Source organism: Aulostomus chinensis, chromosome 23 (genome assembly GCF_037954235.1).
Source record: "Aulostomus chinensis isolate RoL2024-O1b breed Wild chromosome 23, RoL_Achi_v1.0, whole genome shotgun sequence".
NCBI classification, from domain to species: Eukaryota; Metazoa; Chordata; class Actinopteri; order Syngnathiformes; family Aulostomidae; genus Aulostomus; species Aulostomus chinensis.
The window spans coordinates 13,026,319-13,042,641 of record NC_141342.1 but is presented as its reverse complement, the minus strand read 5'-3'; the positions used below and the strand labels follow the sequence as shown (position 1 = coordinate 13,042,641).

At 39.8% G+C, this 16,323-nt stretch overlaps 1 protein-coding gene across 1 annotated transcript in view; it reads right to left on the bottom strand.

The window, feature by feature from the left end:
- LOC147239653 (protocadherin-15-like) overlaps nt 1-16,323 on the bottom strand; it is a 171,626-nt gene that overhangs the window by 114,988 nt on the left and 40,315 nt on the right. Inside the window, exons 4-8 of the mRNA XM_086194725.1 lie at nt 16,076-16,141; nt 8,201-8,361; nt 7,466-7,621; nt 2,016-2,135; nt 628-738 (exon numbers count right to left, since the gene is read on the bottom strand). Of these exons, the coding sequence (XP_086050851.1) occupies nt 628-738; nt 2,016-2,135; nt 7,466-7,621; nt 8,201-8,361; nt 16,076-16,141 (614 nt within the window). The remainder of the gene's footprint in view (nt 1-627; nt 739-2,015; nt 2,136-7,465; nt 7,622-8,200; nt 8,362-16,075; nt 16,142-16,323) is intronic.

Genomic DNA, 16,323 nt, shown 5'->3' with positions numbered 1-16,323 from the left:
CTGCAAATCCATCACCCTCAGAACGCTCTTTATAGATCAGATGAAGAGGGAATATGTCAGGCTTTCATGTAGTCAGAAACACATTATTATTTTAGTCTCCTGTTGAGCTTTAATAATGCTTTCAGGCTAAATGGGCTTTGAAACATATGCGCATTTGTCAGAATACTTGTTGAGAACTAAAGGTTCTTTTGCTGGTTTTCTGTTGCAATCTTCAACCTAAACAATTTTCTGATATGCGTTCAGTTTTATATTCTACTACCCCTGATCCCTGTGTCTGTTTTGTGTGCAGAGTGAAATTAACTCTGAAATTAACTTTTCAGACCACTTTTTATAAATAAAACATTTAAAGTGCCGTAGATAAAAGCAGGAAAACAATTGTATTAACAAAGGCTTTAGTGATAATTAAGGATGGGCTTATTGTTCCCTTAAGTTTGACTCAACAGAGCAGAAATAGTCCCAGACCGTGTGAGTAACGTTACCATGATAACAATCATTTGCATAAAACATAGCTTAAGACTCTAGGGATGCAAGTAAGTTGCAGAGCAAGAAGAAGAGCATTTATTTTCCTCAGATTTCTCAGGATCCGACCTGGAAAAAAAAAAAAAAACAACAACAACAACAACTTACATTTGCCTGTATGATGACCAGGTAGCGCGTTATCTCCTCGTAGTTGAGTCGTTCTCGGAGAACTACGGAACCAAAGAGTGTCAGCGGGATGTCAAAGGTTCTGTTGGCTGTCTGAAATGCACAGATACAAAAAAAAAAAAAAGCTGAGTTTTCAGCAGACAATTTTTTAAATATTTGCGGTACTACATTTAAAAAAAGGTCAATTCCATGAGTATTTGACTATAATCCTCCATCAGCCTATAGAGTTTGTTTGTATGAATGTTTGAAAAAGATGTTTATTTACATGACTTATTGAAATATCAAGTTTGCTTTCACTTGTGAGTAAATGTTTACATTATGTTCTCATTTGATGCAGTTAAATAGTGGAAATTATTTCAATAGGAAGCGGCTGGGATGAGGATCAGCAGCCCTAAATCTGAGGTCATGCTTCTCAGCGGGTTGTAGGACGCCACCCTGGGGAGGTATTCCAGGCACGTCCAGCTGGGAGGAGGCAGCGGGGTACATAGGGACTATATCTCCACGCTGACCTGAGAACGCCTGGATGATGTTGCCATGGTGAGGGATGTTTGGGGTTCCCAGCTCATGCTGCTACTCCAGTCACCCGAATAAGCGACTGAAGATGAATGGACGCATGGATTATAACTACGCATGTATTTGTTGCATCGTGTTTTACAAAGTCAGAATGCATGAAAGAAGGAGCCCAGTCTCTTGCACACAGTGAGACAGCATTTAATTATTTAAGCAGTTGCATCGGATCAGTACTCAATATTGGCTGGTGACTGAATCAGTATTAGGACCTGAAAAGAGAAATTGGTGCCTCCCTAAAGGTGTATCCACTTGAATAGGGAACAAAGACGGAACATGCAGAGGAAGCAAAAGAGTAATTCAACTCTGTATTGGTTAAAAATGTTGATACATCTACCTAAGAGCTAAGTACGTCCACGCTTTCATGAAGTAACAATGATAATATCAATAAAGAGTCTTGTGAAGACAAATTGATAGACAGGCTGCGTTATATCTGATTTCATGAAGCAGGCCAACGATAAAATTATATCAGCAATTATAAAATAATCTTTGAAAATTAGTTCAAAGCTGGCGTCGGTTAATCTGATTCTGAGGTCACCTGTGAATATTTGAGGAGCGTCAATCAATTTAACATTGACCAGGACACAGACAGAACCGTAGAATCACATTATATTTGTATATTATTTCTAGGGAGAAAAGTAAAGATCAGCCGACAAGATGAGAGTAAATAAGTATTGGGCCATAATGTCTGTCATCTTCAATAAGATTTAAATAAAACAAAACATAAAGATAACCAGAAGTACCTTCTGGCTCAGGCCCTAAAAATGCTCACGTGGTGTAAACTGAGCAGATGGGGAACCTACCGGATCTTTCGGGTTGTACTGGATGGTGTACTCTATCTGTCCATTGGGACCATCATCGATATCTGTTGCACCGTTGTTCCCCCAGAAACCAGAAAAGATGGTGGTTCCAACTGGCGTCAGCTAGAAAAGCAACAACAAAGACACAACATCGGTGTAGGTCTGTCTGGAGCTCTGTGTACCACTGACATAAAACGGCTTTTGTTGTTTCCTGTCTTGCTGACACGCAGAGATCTGAAGTCTGCATGTGGCAAAGACGAGGGCGAGACACAAGCACCATGCACGCAGGACATGTTGAAAACTCCCCCAGTCTCAACAAAACGAACAAAAGATGACAGTTTTGTTTTCATTGTTCACAAATGGCGTTGGAGAGGGAAGATCAGCTTGCAGCTGTTTGCCCTTATTTGCAGTGGAAATAAAATAAAACACAGAATCGTCAAACTTTCTGTCTGTCCCTCTTACTTTGATTATTTTACTGTTCCATCTTATCGAGGTAAAAATGTGGATGGGCGATAAAACAAATGGAATGTTAAATGTACCAAGGATCATCGCAATTAAAGCAGATGACAAGATGATCTTTGTTTTTCTGCTGGTTTTTGGGTGACATAAAGAATTGGTGCTCTATCACACAGAAACGGTCCAACACTTTCCAACAGGGAAATTTAGGCTGACAAAACTTACAGGAGCTGATGAAATGATGATGAAACCCCTCAGAGAACAGCATTTCAACCAATGTTCAACACTCGAATTTGCATGAATTCATACTTTGTGTCAGCTTCAGTCACGATGTAGTAACTTCAGTGTTATTTTGATCGGTTTATCGTAGGCTCACCGGGCTGCACGTGAATCACTTTTCACATCATGCTCATTATCTTAATTGCCTCCGATAGTGTTATAGACCCAGACGTCTGCATTTAGTTTTAAACAAGAAACTTCCAAAGTAGCAATATGGTTATTTCAGTCAAAGCTGATGATGGTAATAAAAGCCAAAAATAAACAGTGTCTCTGTGCATTAAACCAAAACCTCTTGCAGAACCACTTTAATTTCAACTGCTTATTTTAGATTAGACAGTTGTTGTAAAATCAAAATGTTGAATTTTTTTTCTTTAAGTTTTTTTTTGTAAAACTAATGGAAAATATTCTTTAGAACATAAAAAAAAATAAATCTAGTTTTAAAAAGAAGGAAGATCAGCTGTGTGGAAGACATAAAGATCAATCTTGCTGGACTTATTATATTCCGCGCTTAGTTCTGATTTCTTTTGTAGTTATTTTAGTTATATTTCATTTCACTCATTCATTACACATTTAGGTTTAAATAAAGTGTGTTAATGCAGAAGTGGCTGACATTGGGTGAGAGGCGGGGTTCACCCTGGACGGGTCACCAGTCTATTACAGGGCCATCAGGAGCAATTAGGGGCTCAGTATCTTGCTCAAGGACACTTGGACATGGTCACCTGGGAAGTGAGGATCGAACCAGCAACCATTCGGTTGCTAGATGGCCACTCTACCTCTGAGCCACGCCACCCACCACTTGTATGATATTTCTTTTATCTTATTTCACTGCACATTTGCAAGTAACTCACTTTCCAGGTTTAAAAAACAAAAAAGGGAAAAAAAGAAAGTAGTTATTCAAAGATGATTTTCAGTAAGTTTGTGTGAGAGAAAGTCTTTGTCTTGAAAACTTGCCAAAGAACATGAAAGGAAAAACTCTTGTCAGTGATGATTTCAGAGTGATCTCTGTCAGAGTTAAATCCTCAGAAAGCATAAGAAACATGTAAGATGAATTTAGTTCTTGCACAAGTGATTTGTCATATTATTTCCTTCAAAAAGGGGTAATCTCTCCCTAGCACTGTTCCAACAATGGTCTCGAGAATGCCTCACGCTGTCACGGTGCTACTTTTGATGATAAACCTCCAGAGTGAAGCACCGCTGCCAAGTCATCAAGTCAGCAATAGAGATCACCTTGTATGAGAAAACTTTCTCAGTGAACTCATAAATCCTAGATGTCCTAGATGTTCCTATAACCACACACTTTCTCTGAGTGTCTAAATCTCTCTGCATTTGTTTCTGAGAACTACAAGCATGTGGTACATTTACTGCGTTAGATAGGTGGAAACCTGCTCATTAATAAGAGCACACAGGATGCACGCCAAAAAACATTCAGACTTATAAAAGCTATGCGTACAAGCACACGAAATCCGCCCCACGTCCTGCCTGTGACACGCCCATATGCAATCATAAATGGTCATAGCAAAGCAGCTCGTGAATGATGACGATGTCGGTGACGTCACAGCATCAGACAATACTATTACAGCTGGTTCTCAGGTGAATAATTAGCACTTATCAGGTTACTGTATATATTCTTTTTTTTTTTCTGAAATAACTAAAAATCAAACATGGAACAATTGTGTATCACAGCAGGCAAAAAAAAAACATATTTACAATGATAAAATGTCTGGTGAGGGCTGAGTACTGGCAAGGACCTCACAATTTAATTCTTCTCTCGATACTTGCGTCATGATATGATGGTATCGCAGTATCACGATATCCTGATCTATTGCGATATTCTACATGGTTGACTGAAAAATTAAAAACAGAGCTGAAAATACAAGTTGCTGGGTGTATATACATCAGATGATACCGATAATTACTGAGGGCAAAATGGGTCAAAATTATTCCAATTAAAAGTGTCCTGAATTCAGTATGACTGTATCTGAATGCTATTTGCATGAAGAGCACATTGAAGAAGTGAAGTGTGCCTTATTCTTACAGTACTGCAACAACTACCAGGACAGAGGAGCCAAAGTCGTATTTTATTTACAGTTCGTCTAAAATAGAAGTTATCATGCAGGAGAAAAAAAAAACATAACAATATTTCGAGCTGGAAAATTGATATTGCATCGGGAAGAAAAGTATGGCGATATACTACCATATTGATATTTTTACCTGCCCTTACGCCTGGTTCAGGGTTTAGTGGCGCATACATTCTCTCGTCAGGTCTGTTTTTAAACATCACAACTGTTTTGTGGCAGGCATCAGTTTCATCCCAACAGATTTCTTACTTTAAAAAATACACTACCATCACTCAGACCACATTTAACTTCCCCTGGCAGGATAATCGTAATCCAGCGGGCTTTTTTAAATGATGTATCTCCTTTATGGGTGGATGGAATAATCTCCACTGTTAAAATGAGAAAGTGTGTGTGTGTGTGTGTGTGTGTGTGTGTGTAGTGGTGGGGGGGGCTCTATGAGAAATATATTAAGTGTAGAGGTTGACAAAAGGTGACATAATGAACAACTGGGAGTGGTGAAAGGGTACAGGGGGGAAAGCAAGAGCTGCAAAAGCAGAGGGAAAAAAAAAGAAGTAGACGGGCCAAGAGAGAGGTTGAGAGGACGGATTGAGTTGGACAGGCGGTGGAAACCTGCATAATGAGATATTCTACTGGGTCCGCCTGGGTCTGTGCTAGCAGCAGACTACATGTATCCTCATCTAGTGTTAGTTCGAACATCCTCTAGTTCAATTCTGCTTCCCAAGACTCTGGAGGACACACGAATCACTGGATTGGCATCTTAATGACTATTCTGGAAGCCTAAAAATAACAGAATTAGATCTCTTCCATTTCTAACTAAAAACTCTGTTTTTTCTCTACTGGTGACCTTCAACTTTAATCTGACAGCTGATTTGTTGTTCTTTTCTTTTTTTAATTAAAGATGAGCTGAAAAGGAAAGGGCAGCTCCTTCATCATATAGTTCTTCCATTGGAAAATGTACACCTAAGAAAACATTACATAAATCGATTTCTATTTAATATGGGCGGCACGGTGGTTCAGCACTGTCGCCTCACAGCAGGAAGGTTCCAGGTTCAAGTCCTGGCTCCAGCACAGGATCTTTCTGTGTGAGTCTCCATGTTCTCCCTGTTCCTGCGTGGGTTCTCTCTGGTACTCCAGCTTCCTCCCACAGTCCAAAGACATCAAGAGAGGACGAGGCTGATTGATACTCTAAATTGACCGTAGGTGTGAGTGTGAATGGTTGTCTGTCTGTATGTGTTGGACCTGTGATGGACTGGTGACCTGTCCAGGGTGAACCCCGCCTCTCGCCTGAGGGCTGCTGGGATAGGCTCCACCCCCCACCCCTACCCCGTGACCCTTAACAGGATAAGCAGTAGAAAATGGATGGATGGATAAATTTCTTTTTAATCTTCGCATCAAAATCAATCAGTATTTCTTAGTGTAAGAGAAAATATGAGGTGTACTTACTCAAGCATGAACGAGCATATTTCAACCGGTAATACTGTGACATGCCATATGTAGTGCTGATTATTCTCACTTATTTTATTTCATGATTGTGTTTTTTTTCTTTTTTTGTTTTATTCTGTGTTGCCGAGAATGTTGCCAGGGAGGGGAGGGTGTTTGGGTCTTCATCGCTTGGTGAAAGTTTATTTTGTTGACTTCTAATGAACATAAAATAAGAAGAAAAATGTGTGGGGAAAAAAATTAAACCCACCTATCAATCAATCTTCAACATTTAGCGGCTCGTGCCAAGGACATATTCGTAAGCCAGACAGCCAAAAATCTTATGTCGTCGTTTGATGGCGTTCACCATGTCAAACCCAGTTTCCTCTCTGTAGATTCAATTTATTCATGTTGACGTGGAATCTGTGAGTGATCCAGATTCTCTCTCTCTCTCTCTCTCTCCCTCCCTGCTGGACACACCCACTCTTCTGAGTTCCAATCAAATTCCTGCCAACTTTATTTTCTGTGTCTCTACGCTGTTTCACTCTGAAACATGGCATGATACAGTAGCTAGGTATCATTCTGACTGCAGGCAGATGTAACCAAACTACCCAGAGGACCCGGTCTTAAAGTGGCTTATGTCCACGGAGAAACAAGTCCTAAGTGATGCAAAAGACATCGCATCTGTAGAAACCTGATTTCAGAAAGATTACAAAACCAAATCAAAATGTGGTTTGCATTAGATTTGCAAATCAGATGGGTTTTGGTCACGGAGACCGTCTTAAATCAATCAGGAAAAGCTCTGAATGGATCAGAAATCGGATTTGGTCTAGCAGTCTGGATGATGCCACAGGCTTTCAAAATATTGTTTCAGCTGGACTTTAAAACACACGGCAGCGCACACATACAAGCCGAATGACATTACTGTTTATGTCAGTTCAGTAACATACATAACCCCACAGAGAAGCATGGAAAAAAAGCTGGTGGAGTACAAATACACAGGTGTACTTCTGGTCTATAACTCACTCCTATGACCTGCAGGCTCAGCATGATTGACAGTGCCATTGCAGGATAAGTGCTATAACTAGCTCTTGACTGGCTCTTTTTGAGATTGTGCGCGTGTGTATGTTTATGTGTGTGAGACATTGTGAGATTTTTACATGCGTATGTGTGTGTGTATGTGTGTGTGTGTGCATGTGAGACACTGTGGGAGTGTTTTACCTCACTCACTGCAACGTAGTATCTTGGCTGTTGGAAGCGCGGTGCGTTGTCATTGCGGTCTCTAACAACGATGCGTACCTCGTGTAGTATCACAGTACCCACCAGCTCATTGGTACACTGCACCTGAACCACAATCGACTGAATATACGAGGGGGGCTGGAAAAAACACACACACACACACACACACACACAGAAACAGATAAATGGTTAAAAGGTACAAGGCCTAAAAAAAAATAAAAAATACTACTGTGGAGATGAAGTTTGGGACAAATCCTATTTCGAGATTATGGATTATTCTAGGGAACAAAATAGCAGCAGGAGGCTTTTCCACTATGGTGATGGAGCAAAAATGTCCTCATAATAGCAGATGCTGGAGGAAAAAAAAGTGAGAGAACCAAGGAGATTGCTTCTGCCATATTTATTGTCTGTAGCCAAGTGAAACAGAAAAAAATGTTCCAGAGGAAAAAAGAACGTTTCTTTGTTGAAAAACAAAACAAAGCGCAGTTTCGTCATTTTTCATTTGAGAAACAACTAATTAGTGTGACAGATTTGACTATTTATTTAATGTTGTGAAGTGGAATCAAGAGGATCAGAATGTGTTATCAAATTGTCTGGTGCTGCTTGGCACAAAAAAGATATTTATTGGTCCGTAATTCATTTAACAAACATCATTTTTGGCAATTTACAGAAATTAGAGACACTATATATATATTGTCTTGCAAAATATCATCTTACATCTCTGTCCAGAACCCGTCCAGTGCTGTTGAGGTAAAGAGCTTGCTTGGAAGGGTCCAGAATCACCCAGTAGTCATGGTTGTCCCTCAGAGATAAAGAGATGGTTCGGTCTGGACCCTCCGCCATGCCGTTTATCTGCATGTTCTCGACCAACAATGTTCCTGTCAGAGTATACAAAAACACCTCCATCAACCCACCAGTGAGTGTTCCTAGAAATACTGCTTTTGCCACTTTCACAGAATAGACCTCGACTGCTCAGATTTTCTTCAATTAATGATACTTGGAAATCACATGTAGGTTGAGTTGGAGGACAAAGAGAAAAAGAGCAAAGAGAGATTGAATTGGGAGAGCTAGGGGGAGGGTTATAGCTGGAAGGCCAACTGGAACATAAAATAAATTCATATTGGAGAGAGAGAGAGAGAGAGAGAGAGAGAGAGAGAGAGAGAGAGATGAGGGGGGAGAGCTAAAGGTCCCAGCTTTCATCTGCATGATCTTCACTTTAAGCAAAGAGAAATACAAGTAAACATTTTAATAAGACAGGCAGTGCAGATGGAATAAAATGATTCATTTAATATCGTAAACTGTGGGCGGTGAAGCAAAATCAGGAATGAGAGAAGCGGTGAAAGAGGCAGAGAGAGAGAGAGAGTTACAGGAATATAATAGAAAGATAAGACATAATTTGAATAGAATATGTCAGCTGTTATTTCCGAGATATTCATATTATCTCTCAGTCAGCACAAAGCCAAGTTACAGCAAACAAGGTCACTTTCTTGAGAAGATAGGCAGATGGTATAGAAGATATACACCCAAAGATTTGTTTTTTTTATATTTGCGAAAGTAACTGGAAAACTCTGGTACAAGCCAACGATATGTGGAAAAAATAAAGGTTTCTGCTCGCTCATTTGATTTTTGAAGCACTTTTATAAACCAATTGCTGGGTAGAAAAAAAAAAAATACGCTGCCATCAGAGGTGGAGGGTAAAACAATTTAGACTCACATTCAGCTGTTTGACTCTGTGCAGCTCCAAATCATAAGAGACCCATTAACCAGCTCTATATCCTGCATTATTAATCAAAGCACTATTATGTGTTTGAACACACAACCATCCCTCAGCCACACTGCAGAGTTGTTTAGGATATATGTTAGAACCAGTGGGAGTTTACATGCCTGTTTGACTAAAGTTGCTGGATAATTTCACTCAGCATCTGCCTTTTAACACACACACACACACACACACACACACACTTTGCTTGTTCTTACTTGAAGCTAAATTAACACCACATCCCATGGACAGACTCATCTTTAGCTTTGTTTATTATGTGTTTAGTCTCTTGTGGCAAAGGAATTACACTCAAAATACAAGCAAAGTGAAGAGTCACTAAGCAGCCCCCCCCCCCCCCCATATTAAACCAGACTGATATTGGAGTGTTAATAAGTACTAACAATTAGTTTTTTAGGAAGCTTAGGAGCCTCACTAGCTCCTCCTTTCACAGTTAAACAAGCCATTTTAATCAAATAATATTTGCTGATGAAAGTACTGCTTGTTCTTATCACTTCTGGGCTGTGTGGTTTAGTATGTATTCTAACAGAATGTGTAGTAAAGTAATTGAATATGTTTTGTATGTATGTACTACTTATCTTACAGTAATGCATTACTGTCAGAAGTTAACGGAGTAAATTCACAATTTCTTATCAAAAGTATGTGGTATTACTTCCGTTATTGTACCCAGTAACGCGTTACCTACCGACAGTAACCGTCTTGTTATTTATTATCCCTTTACTTTGTAATGGCAGAACCGATTAACTCGCGGGAACAAGCTCTCGGAAGCTAACCGCTCGGTCCGTTCAAGCGTGAATATCTCCCTCTTACGAGCCTTGCAATAAAGCCCCGGAACTTTACTGACTTTTTTTTTATTCTTTCCGTAATAAAGCCATACGGGTACCGAACATCCTCGGTGCGTTTAAATCCATTTCTTCGCGCTGAGAACGAAGCAGGTTCCCGCTCGGCTCATCGATGTCGCCGCCATTTTGTATCACGTGACGCTGCCGTCCAATCAGAAAAGGAATCATGCATAATGGCCTCACTTTTTATATGTGCGTTTTTACAATCAGAAATACTTTATTGAGCCCCTAAATGTTACCACAGCATGTGTACCTACATGTAAATACAAATACAATATATGTAATACAATAATGGTATAAATACACAGGAAAATCAAAGAAAAAGACGGCTTACAGAATGTAAGTCTGTCAAGTTGAGCAATTGCCTTGAAAGAATATTAAATGCTTCCATTTTTTATTACCTAGTCATACTTCTGGAGTTGTTTTGGTGAAATGATGCAAAAGTAGACAGAGACAGTAATATTGGAAGGCAACTCATTACCTCTACCAAGAAGATCATGTTTTCAGTGCAGTCTGTCTCTTTATCTGTCAGCAGGATTACACAAAAACTGATTTGCTTGGTGGAGTGCTGTGGCATGGCAATGAGAGGAACCCATAAAATTTGGATCAATTCAAATTAGTTAAAATTTGCTATTTTTTGTATCAGGTTTGGCTGAAGTTGCCTTGGTTGGAAATACAGTCAGTGCCCTTGCACTAGTACTCTTCATATATTCTCTTTGATGTGTTGTTGATACGCTGGTGCTTTCTAGTATGACTGAAGCCCCCTGAACAAAGCCATTCCCCCTAAGTCAATGGTTTTTGTAGGACAGACAAACATGAGAAGATTATTTCAATTTCCTCTGAAGTATATTCATCAGAATATTGTAAGTTGTACGCTACGGCTCTGAGCAGGTTCGTATCTTTGTGACGCCAGGGTTTGGTTTCAAACTAGTTAATTTTTTCATGCTTATTTCACAGATGCTTTTTGTTCCTTTGAATCGCAACGGTATCTACATAGGTGCAACAACATAAATAAAGACAAATGTGTAAACACACACATGCATGCTGAACGTTCTTCTATCTGATCTGCCTGACATCAAATTGGGTCATGGCCTTGTGTGCCACCATAGGAACCACGTCAAATGCCTTGCTGTGATTTGCTGACGTTGAATAAACTTTGGAGTTTGATGAAATTGGTTTTCTTTAAATGGAAAATAGGATGGAAAATGGAATTCATTAAGAGAGTTTCTGTCCATGCCATCTTTTGGCAATCTCTCATCTGGTTTTTCTGCTTGTGTCTTGCAAAATGAATGGAAAAAAAAAACATAAGTCCAAGCAAAGAAGAAAGAGCTAGATAGTTCTTGCACCTTGTGTTACTGTATCCAATCTAATTTCATAGACCGTCCAATATAAATGGGCTCTTTTTCACTGTGACCTCACTTTATAGGATATGTGAGTGAATACTGTGCTCAGCACTACCTGATTAAAATGACCCATGTGTTAAAGCACGCAGGAACAACTGCATGATGCTGTAGCAAGACAGGAGAGAGGGAGAGAGAGAGAGAGAGAGAGAGAGAGACTATTGTCAAATCAAAAGAACAATTAGAGAAAGAAATGAGAGTGATAGCAAAAGTAATTGAGTCGAGAACATGAGAGGGTGATGAGTGTAAAAAGAAAACTTATGATAACAGAGAGAAAATGAGCATAGTGGCGCTGCATTAATGTTATTCTAATAGCACGTTAGCTTAACTGAATGTGACGACACTGCTGAGGTGTCAGCCAAGGATATGTGACTGGCAAACGATCGATACCAGGCTCCTCCCTCAACTCTCGAAGGAGGGAGGGAGAAATAGAATTTCAGGAGAAGGTGTAAATCAGAGGCAGTTAGAAATAACCTCATATGACCTCAGTTAGATCAGTGGATTTGTTGATCAAATTTTACATTTGATAAATTACCCCAAATGAACATTTTCTGTGCAGATACAGTCCACAGGTCAACTGTTAACAGCTGCGATGAAGTTTTAATTCAGCGTTTCAGGCATCAGCGAGACCTTGTTACATCAGCGATGGTGTTAATTCAGCATTTCCCCTAAAAAAACAAACAAACCTCTTTTGGCAGCACTAAGAGCCCAATCAATGTAGTTACAGGTATTGAAACTAGACAAAAAGTGTTCGTAGCCTAAAGCTATGTTGAATGTGTGGAGGCATAGATGTGCTTTCCTTGTCATAAGGTTCTCCAGAGGTTTGAAAAGAATTGGCCAAGAAGTAAAGGATAACCGACTCAAAGTTGGAGATAAATAAGACTATTCCATTTTATCTGGTATGAAGGTATTGCGTGCATTATTAATGTACAGTAGTAGTTTGGTTGTGATATTGTGGATCGGGGGTTACAATCGGCTGAGCAGCACTTTGCGGATTTACATGCAGAGCTGCAACGGAGCTTCAGTTAAAGCATGTTATTGATTAGGCTGTGACTGGACAAGGTTCCAGTGTCCAAGAACCGAGGAGGAATCGGTTTAACCGCGTCCACCCCTGGGACTGTAGCTGGCTGCATGCTGCCTTACAATCAAACTACAATCCAGTTCACCTTTTGCATCAATTACGAAAACATGTTAGCAAGCAGCAAGCACTGTTGAGCTTAAACTTGAGACTATTGAGGAAAAACTGACAACTCCTCAAAATGAGACAGCTGCAAGTTTGTCTTTTAATCTGTGGAGAAAAGCCTCCTTTTTCAATTCCTGCTTGAATAGTCATGGTTTGACTTTCTGGTTAAATACTTCAGCTGGACTTACAGATCAGGCACAGAGCGTCCGTTTAGATGTGCCTGAATAAATCAACCCCCAGCCTAATTATCTAGGCGCGTTAGTCTAAAAGGTCAATTTCAGTCGGTCCAACTCAAAGCCAATTTTTGGTCGGATCAATGTAGTAAATTTGACTAACTTCTTAGTAAACAAACTTAGTAAATCTAACTTCTTAAACAATATGTAGACAAACAAGTTCACTGTGATTTTTTAGATATTTTTTACGATCAAATAACCGCATCATCCACCACACGCATCCTCCAACATCAATGGTGAAAAAGGTACAAACCAAAGAGGACAATTCAGATCGGTTAACTTCATTATCAGGACGGAATAAAAGCTTTTATACATTTCTTATAAGATGTATTTCACCCTCGACTGCTGAATTTCAATGTGCCGACATGAGCGTTCCACTTCACATTTTATGGCTGGTAGGCTTTCGCTAACGTCCTCTTTGAATTAACATGTATTACATTTGGTCTCGAGACCCTAAAGGAATGATCTGTGCTTAAGTGGGATCAATAAAGGTGAGAATATCTGCTGCAGCTGCACTCTAATAATGTCAAAGCAGAAAATTACTCCGTATGAATGCGAGCAATGTGTATGCTGATGTATATCTAAATGATAAATTTACTGCATCAGGGGAATGTCACAGTACACACTTGTATGTGTGTGTGTTTTTGATTGTCCATCACTCTCTCATCAATCTGTTCATCTTAACCACGTTTTTATCAGAAATTAGAGCAATAATTCTAACATTATCTTCTATAAGACATTTCCTTAAGTATAAAAATCCTTAAATTATATCTTGTTATTCTTCTACTTTTTTCTCCTCATCTCCCTCTCTCTCGCTCTCTCTCTCTCTCTCTCTCGCTCTTTTCCTGAAGTTAATCACCCTAAAGCGCGATTCTCTATTAAATCTATAACACTATTTCACAGCCACAGAGCAAAACATAGCATCATGAATACAAACCATTCCGACTCAAAATTACTCTTCAGCGAGCCTGTTCGGAAGGTTATTGCACGCACGCACTCGGTACGTATAGAGTGAATGAACACACAGGAGAATTATGATTTGACAACACCCTGTGAAAAAGATCGATTTTAAAGCCCAATTCATTTCTTGAAATGGTCGAGGTGAAGCTTCATGCGTTCTGTACCGCGCACTCAGAATCAGACAAAATAAAAAAGAAGAGGCAACGGCTTAAGCAAACTCCCCAAAAAAAACCTCATTATTTTGCAGCAGAAACATAATAAACCAATTAAATGAGCTAAAGACTGAGTTTAGCAATGAATGAGCTGTTCAATATGGTATAGAATGCTGCATTCAGCTTGAACAAAGACAAACTAAAAATCATGTCTGGGTGAGGGCTGTGTGTGAATATACGATGGTCCTTGGAACGCCCTTGAGGTATTTGTGTAAAATTTCTAAAAATCATGAATATTGTCTAAAGAATAGACAAACAGAGTAAAGATGGGAGCTATAGGAGGACTAATAAGAGGGATGGTGTAACAGGATGCATTAAGCCATCAAAAGATACAGATGTGACAGCTGGGTAGATAGAAGGCGCTGCTCTCGTCTCAGTCTGCTGTAGCCACACTAATCTCTGCTTCCGTCCGTCAGGATTACAGAGATATGTCACGATTTCAAACTTTGATGAAAAGCAGACACGGCAAACATTCTGACAGGTCGCCGATTCTGAGCAGTAATCTATAGGCTGAAGATAAGAGCGAGACTGAGGAACATTCCTGTGTGCGTTTGACACCCCCCGGATAACCCCACCCAGCCCCACCCTGTTAAGAAAACAGTGGCATTTCTCCTGATACTTGCGTTGGGGGGGGGGACATTTTAGATAAGGCTATCCATACCTGAAGCTACAGAGGAAGCATCTGGTTAGCTTAGCTTATCAGAAAGACCAAAGAACTCACACAGAAAATAAGTGAAAGCTAATTGGTCCACTGCAACATCATCGTGCAGCGTTTCTCTGACGTTGTTTTGCAACCGAAAAACTTACTAGTCAAACGGCCAAGTGTGCAAGAGCTTGTTATCGCACCAACTGATTCACCGACGGTTCAATCGAGACGCACGCCAAGTTGAATCAGAGTTTTAGGAGAGAAAAGAGAAGCCAGAGCTGAAGCGTAACTCCCGACGAGAGCTCAAAAGCCGAAAAATTGAGCTTCCGTGAAAACTTGTGTCCTGTCCGGCAACCTGTAAGTGTTTATGATTATTTTTGTTGTTCATATGCAAAACTTTTTTTCACCTTGAAAGAAGTTAATTACGCCACTTTTGACTTTCTTCTCTGTCATCGAGAAGGTCAGTCCTTCTATAGCAGATACTCTGTGTGGTTTCCAGTGATTTAGGGTTTCCACTTTACGGACCTCTGAGGCTGAAACAAACAGCTTGCCTAGCTGCTTCATTTGTTGCAAAATTGCACTATAAAAATTAGGTTTTTTTTTTATACTAATTCTCTATTGATCGCACTATCCAACTGTCTGCGCAGAGGTGAGTAATCTTTTTTCCCAAATTACTTCCCGTCCGAGTCTGAGAGGGGACACGGAGGAGGGAATCAATGGTTTGAAAATGATCCTGAGAGCTCATAAAAGTTTTGTGAGTCACCCCAGAAGGATTCATTTAGGTCAGTGTACTTCTGGGTCAGGCTAAGAGGGATGTTTTGAGATTGCCTCGAAATATAGAGACATAAAAATATGCGCTTGACAATAAAGATGATTTTCAGGTAAGTGACAGAGTACTTTTGCTAAGGCACGCAAAAACTATACTCAGATCTCGGGGCCTGGATATTGGCAACGAACTCAAATTAAATTGAAGGAATCAGACCGGACGAATCTGTGACTCCAAAATGATGCACCACGAGCCAGAGAGTTGGTGTGGCGACACCACATTTTTATTAACTACCCTCACACACGGAGGGAGAGTTGACACGGGAGCTTAAGGAGATCAGACACCAGTTGGCGCGCTCCTAATGCATATTGATGAGTGTTGGTTACACGCCAATCAGCAGCTGCTGAAAAAGTCAAGATCATCTAACCATGTTTACTTTAAACCTTGGTACTAAATGATGATTATCTTAAAAAAAAACAAAAAACTTCACTCTCACAAAGTTCTCTTAGAGGTGTAGAGATCCATTTTAACATCTGGGAGAGGATTAAGAAGGAATACAAATGAATACTTTACCATTGGGACTCTCTTCGTCTATGGCAACGATGGTAGCAGGAGGACCCGAACGAGAAAGTTTACATTCTGTGAGAGTCAAAAAAAAAAAAAAAAAAAAAGATAAAATGCAAAGTCAGGATTAATATATTCAGGGAATTCACTTCATCGTATCATTTTTTTTTTTTTTGGAAACCTTGAAGTGTAAGTCTGAATTACATGTGTGATTTTAATGAATGATAAGTTGGAAATGATTTAAGATGGAAAGTTGG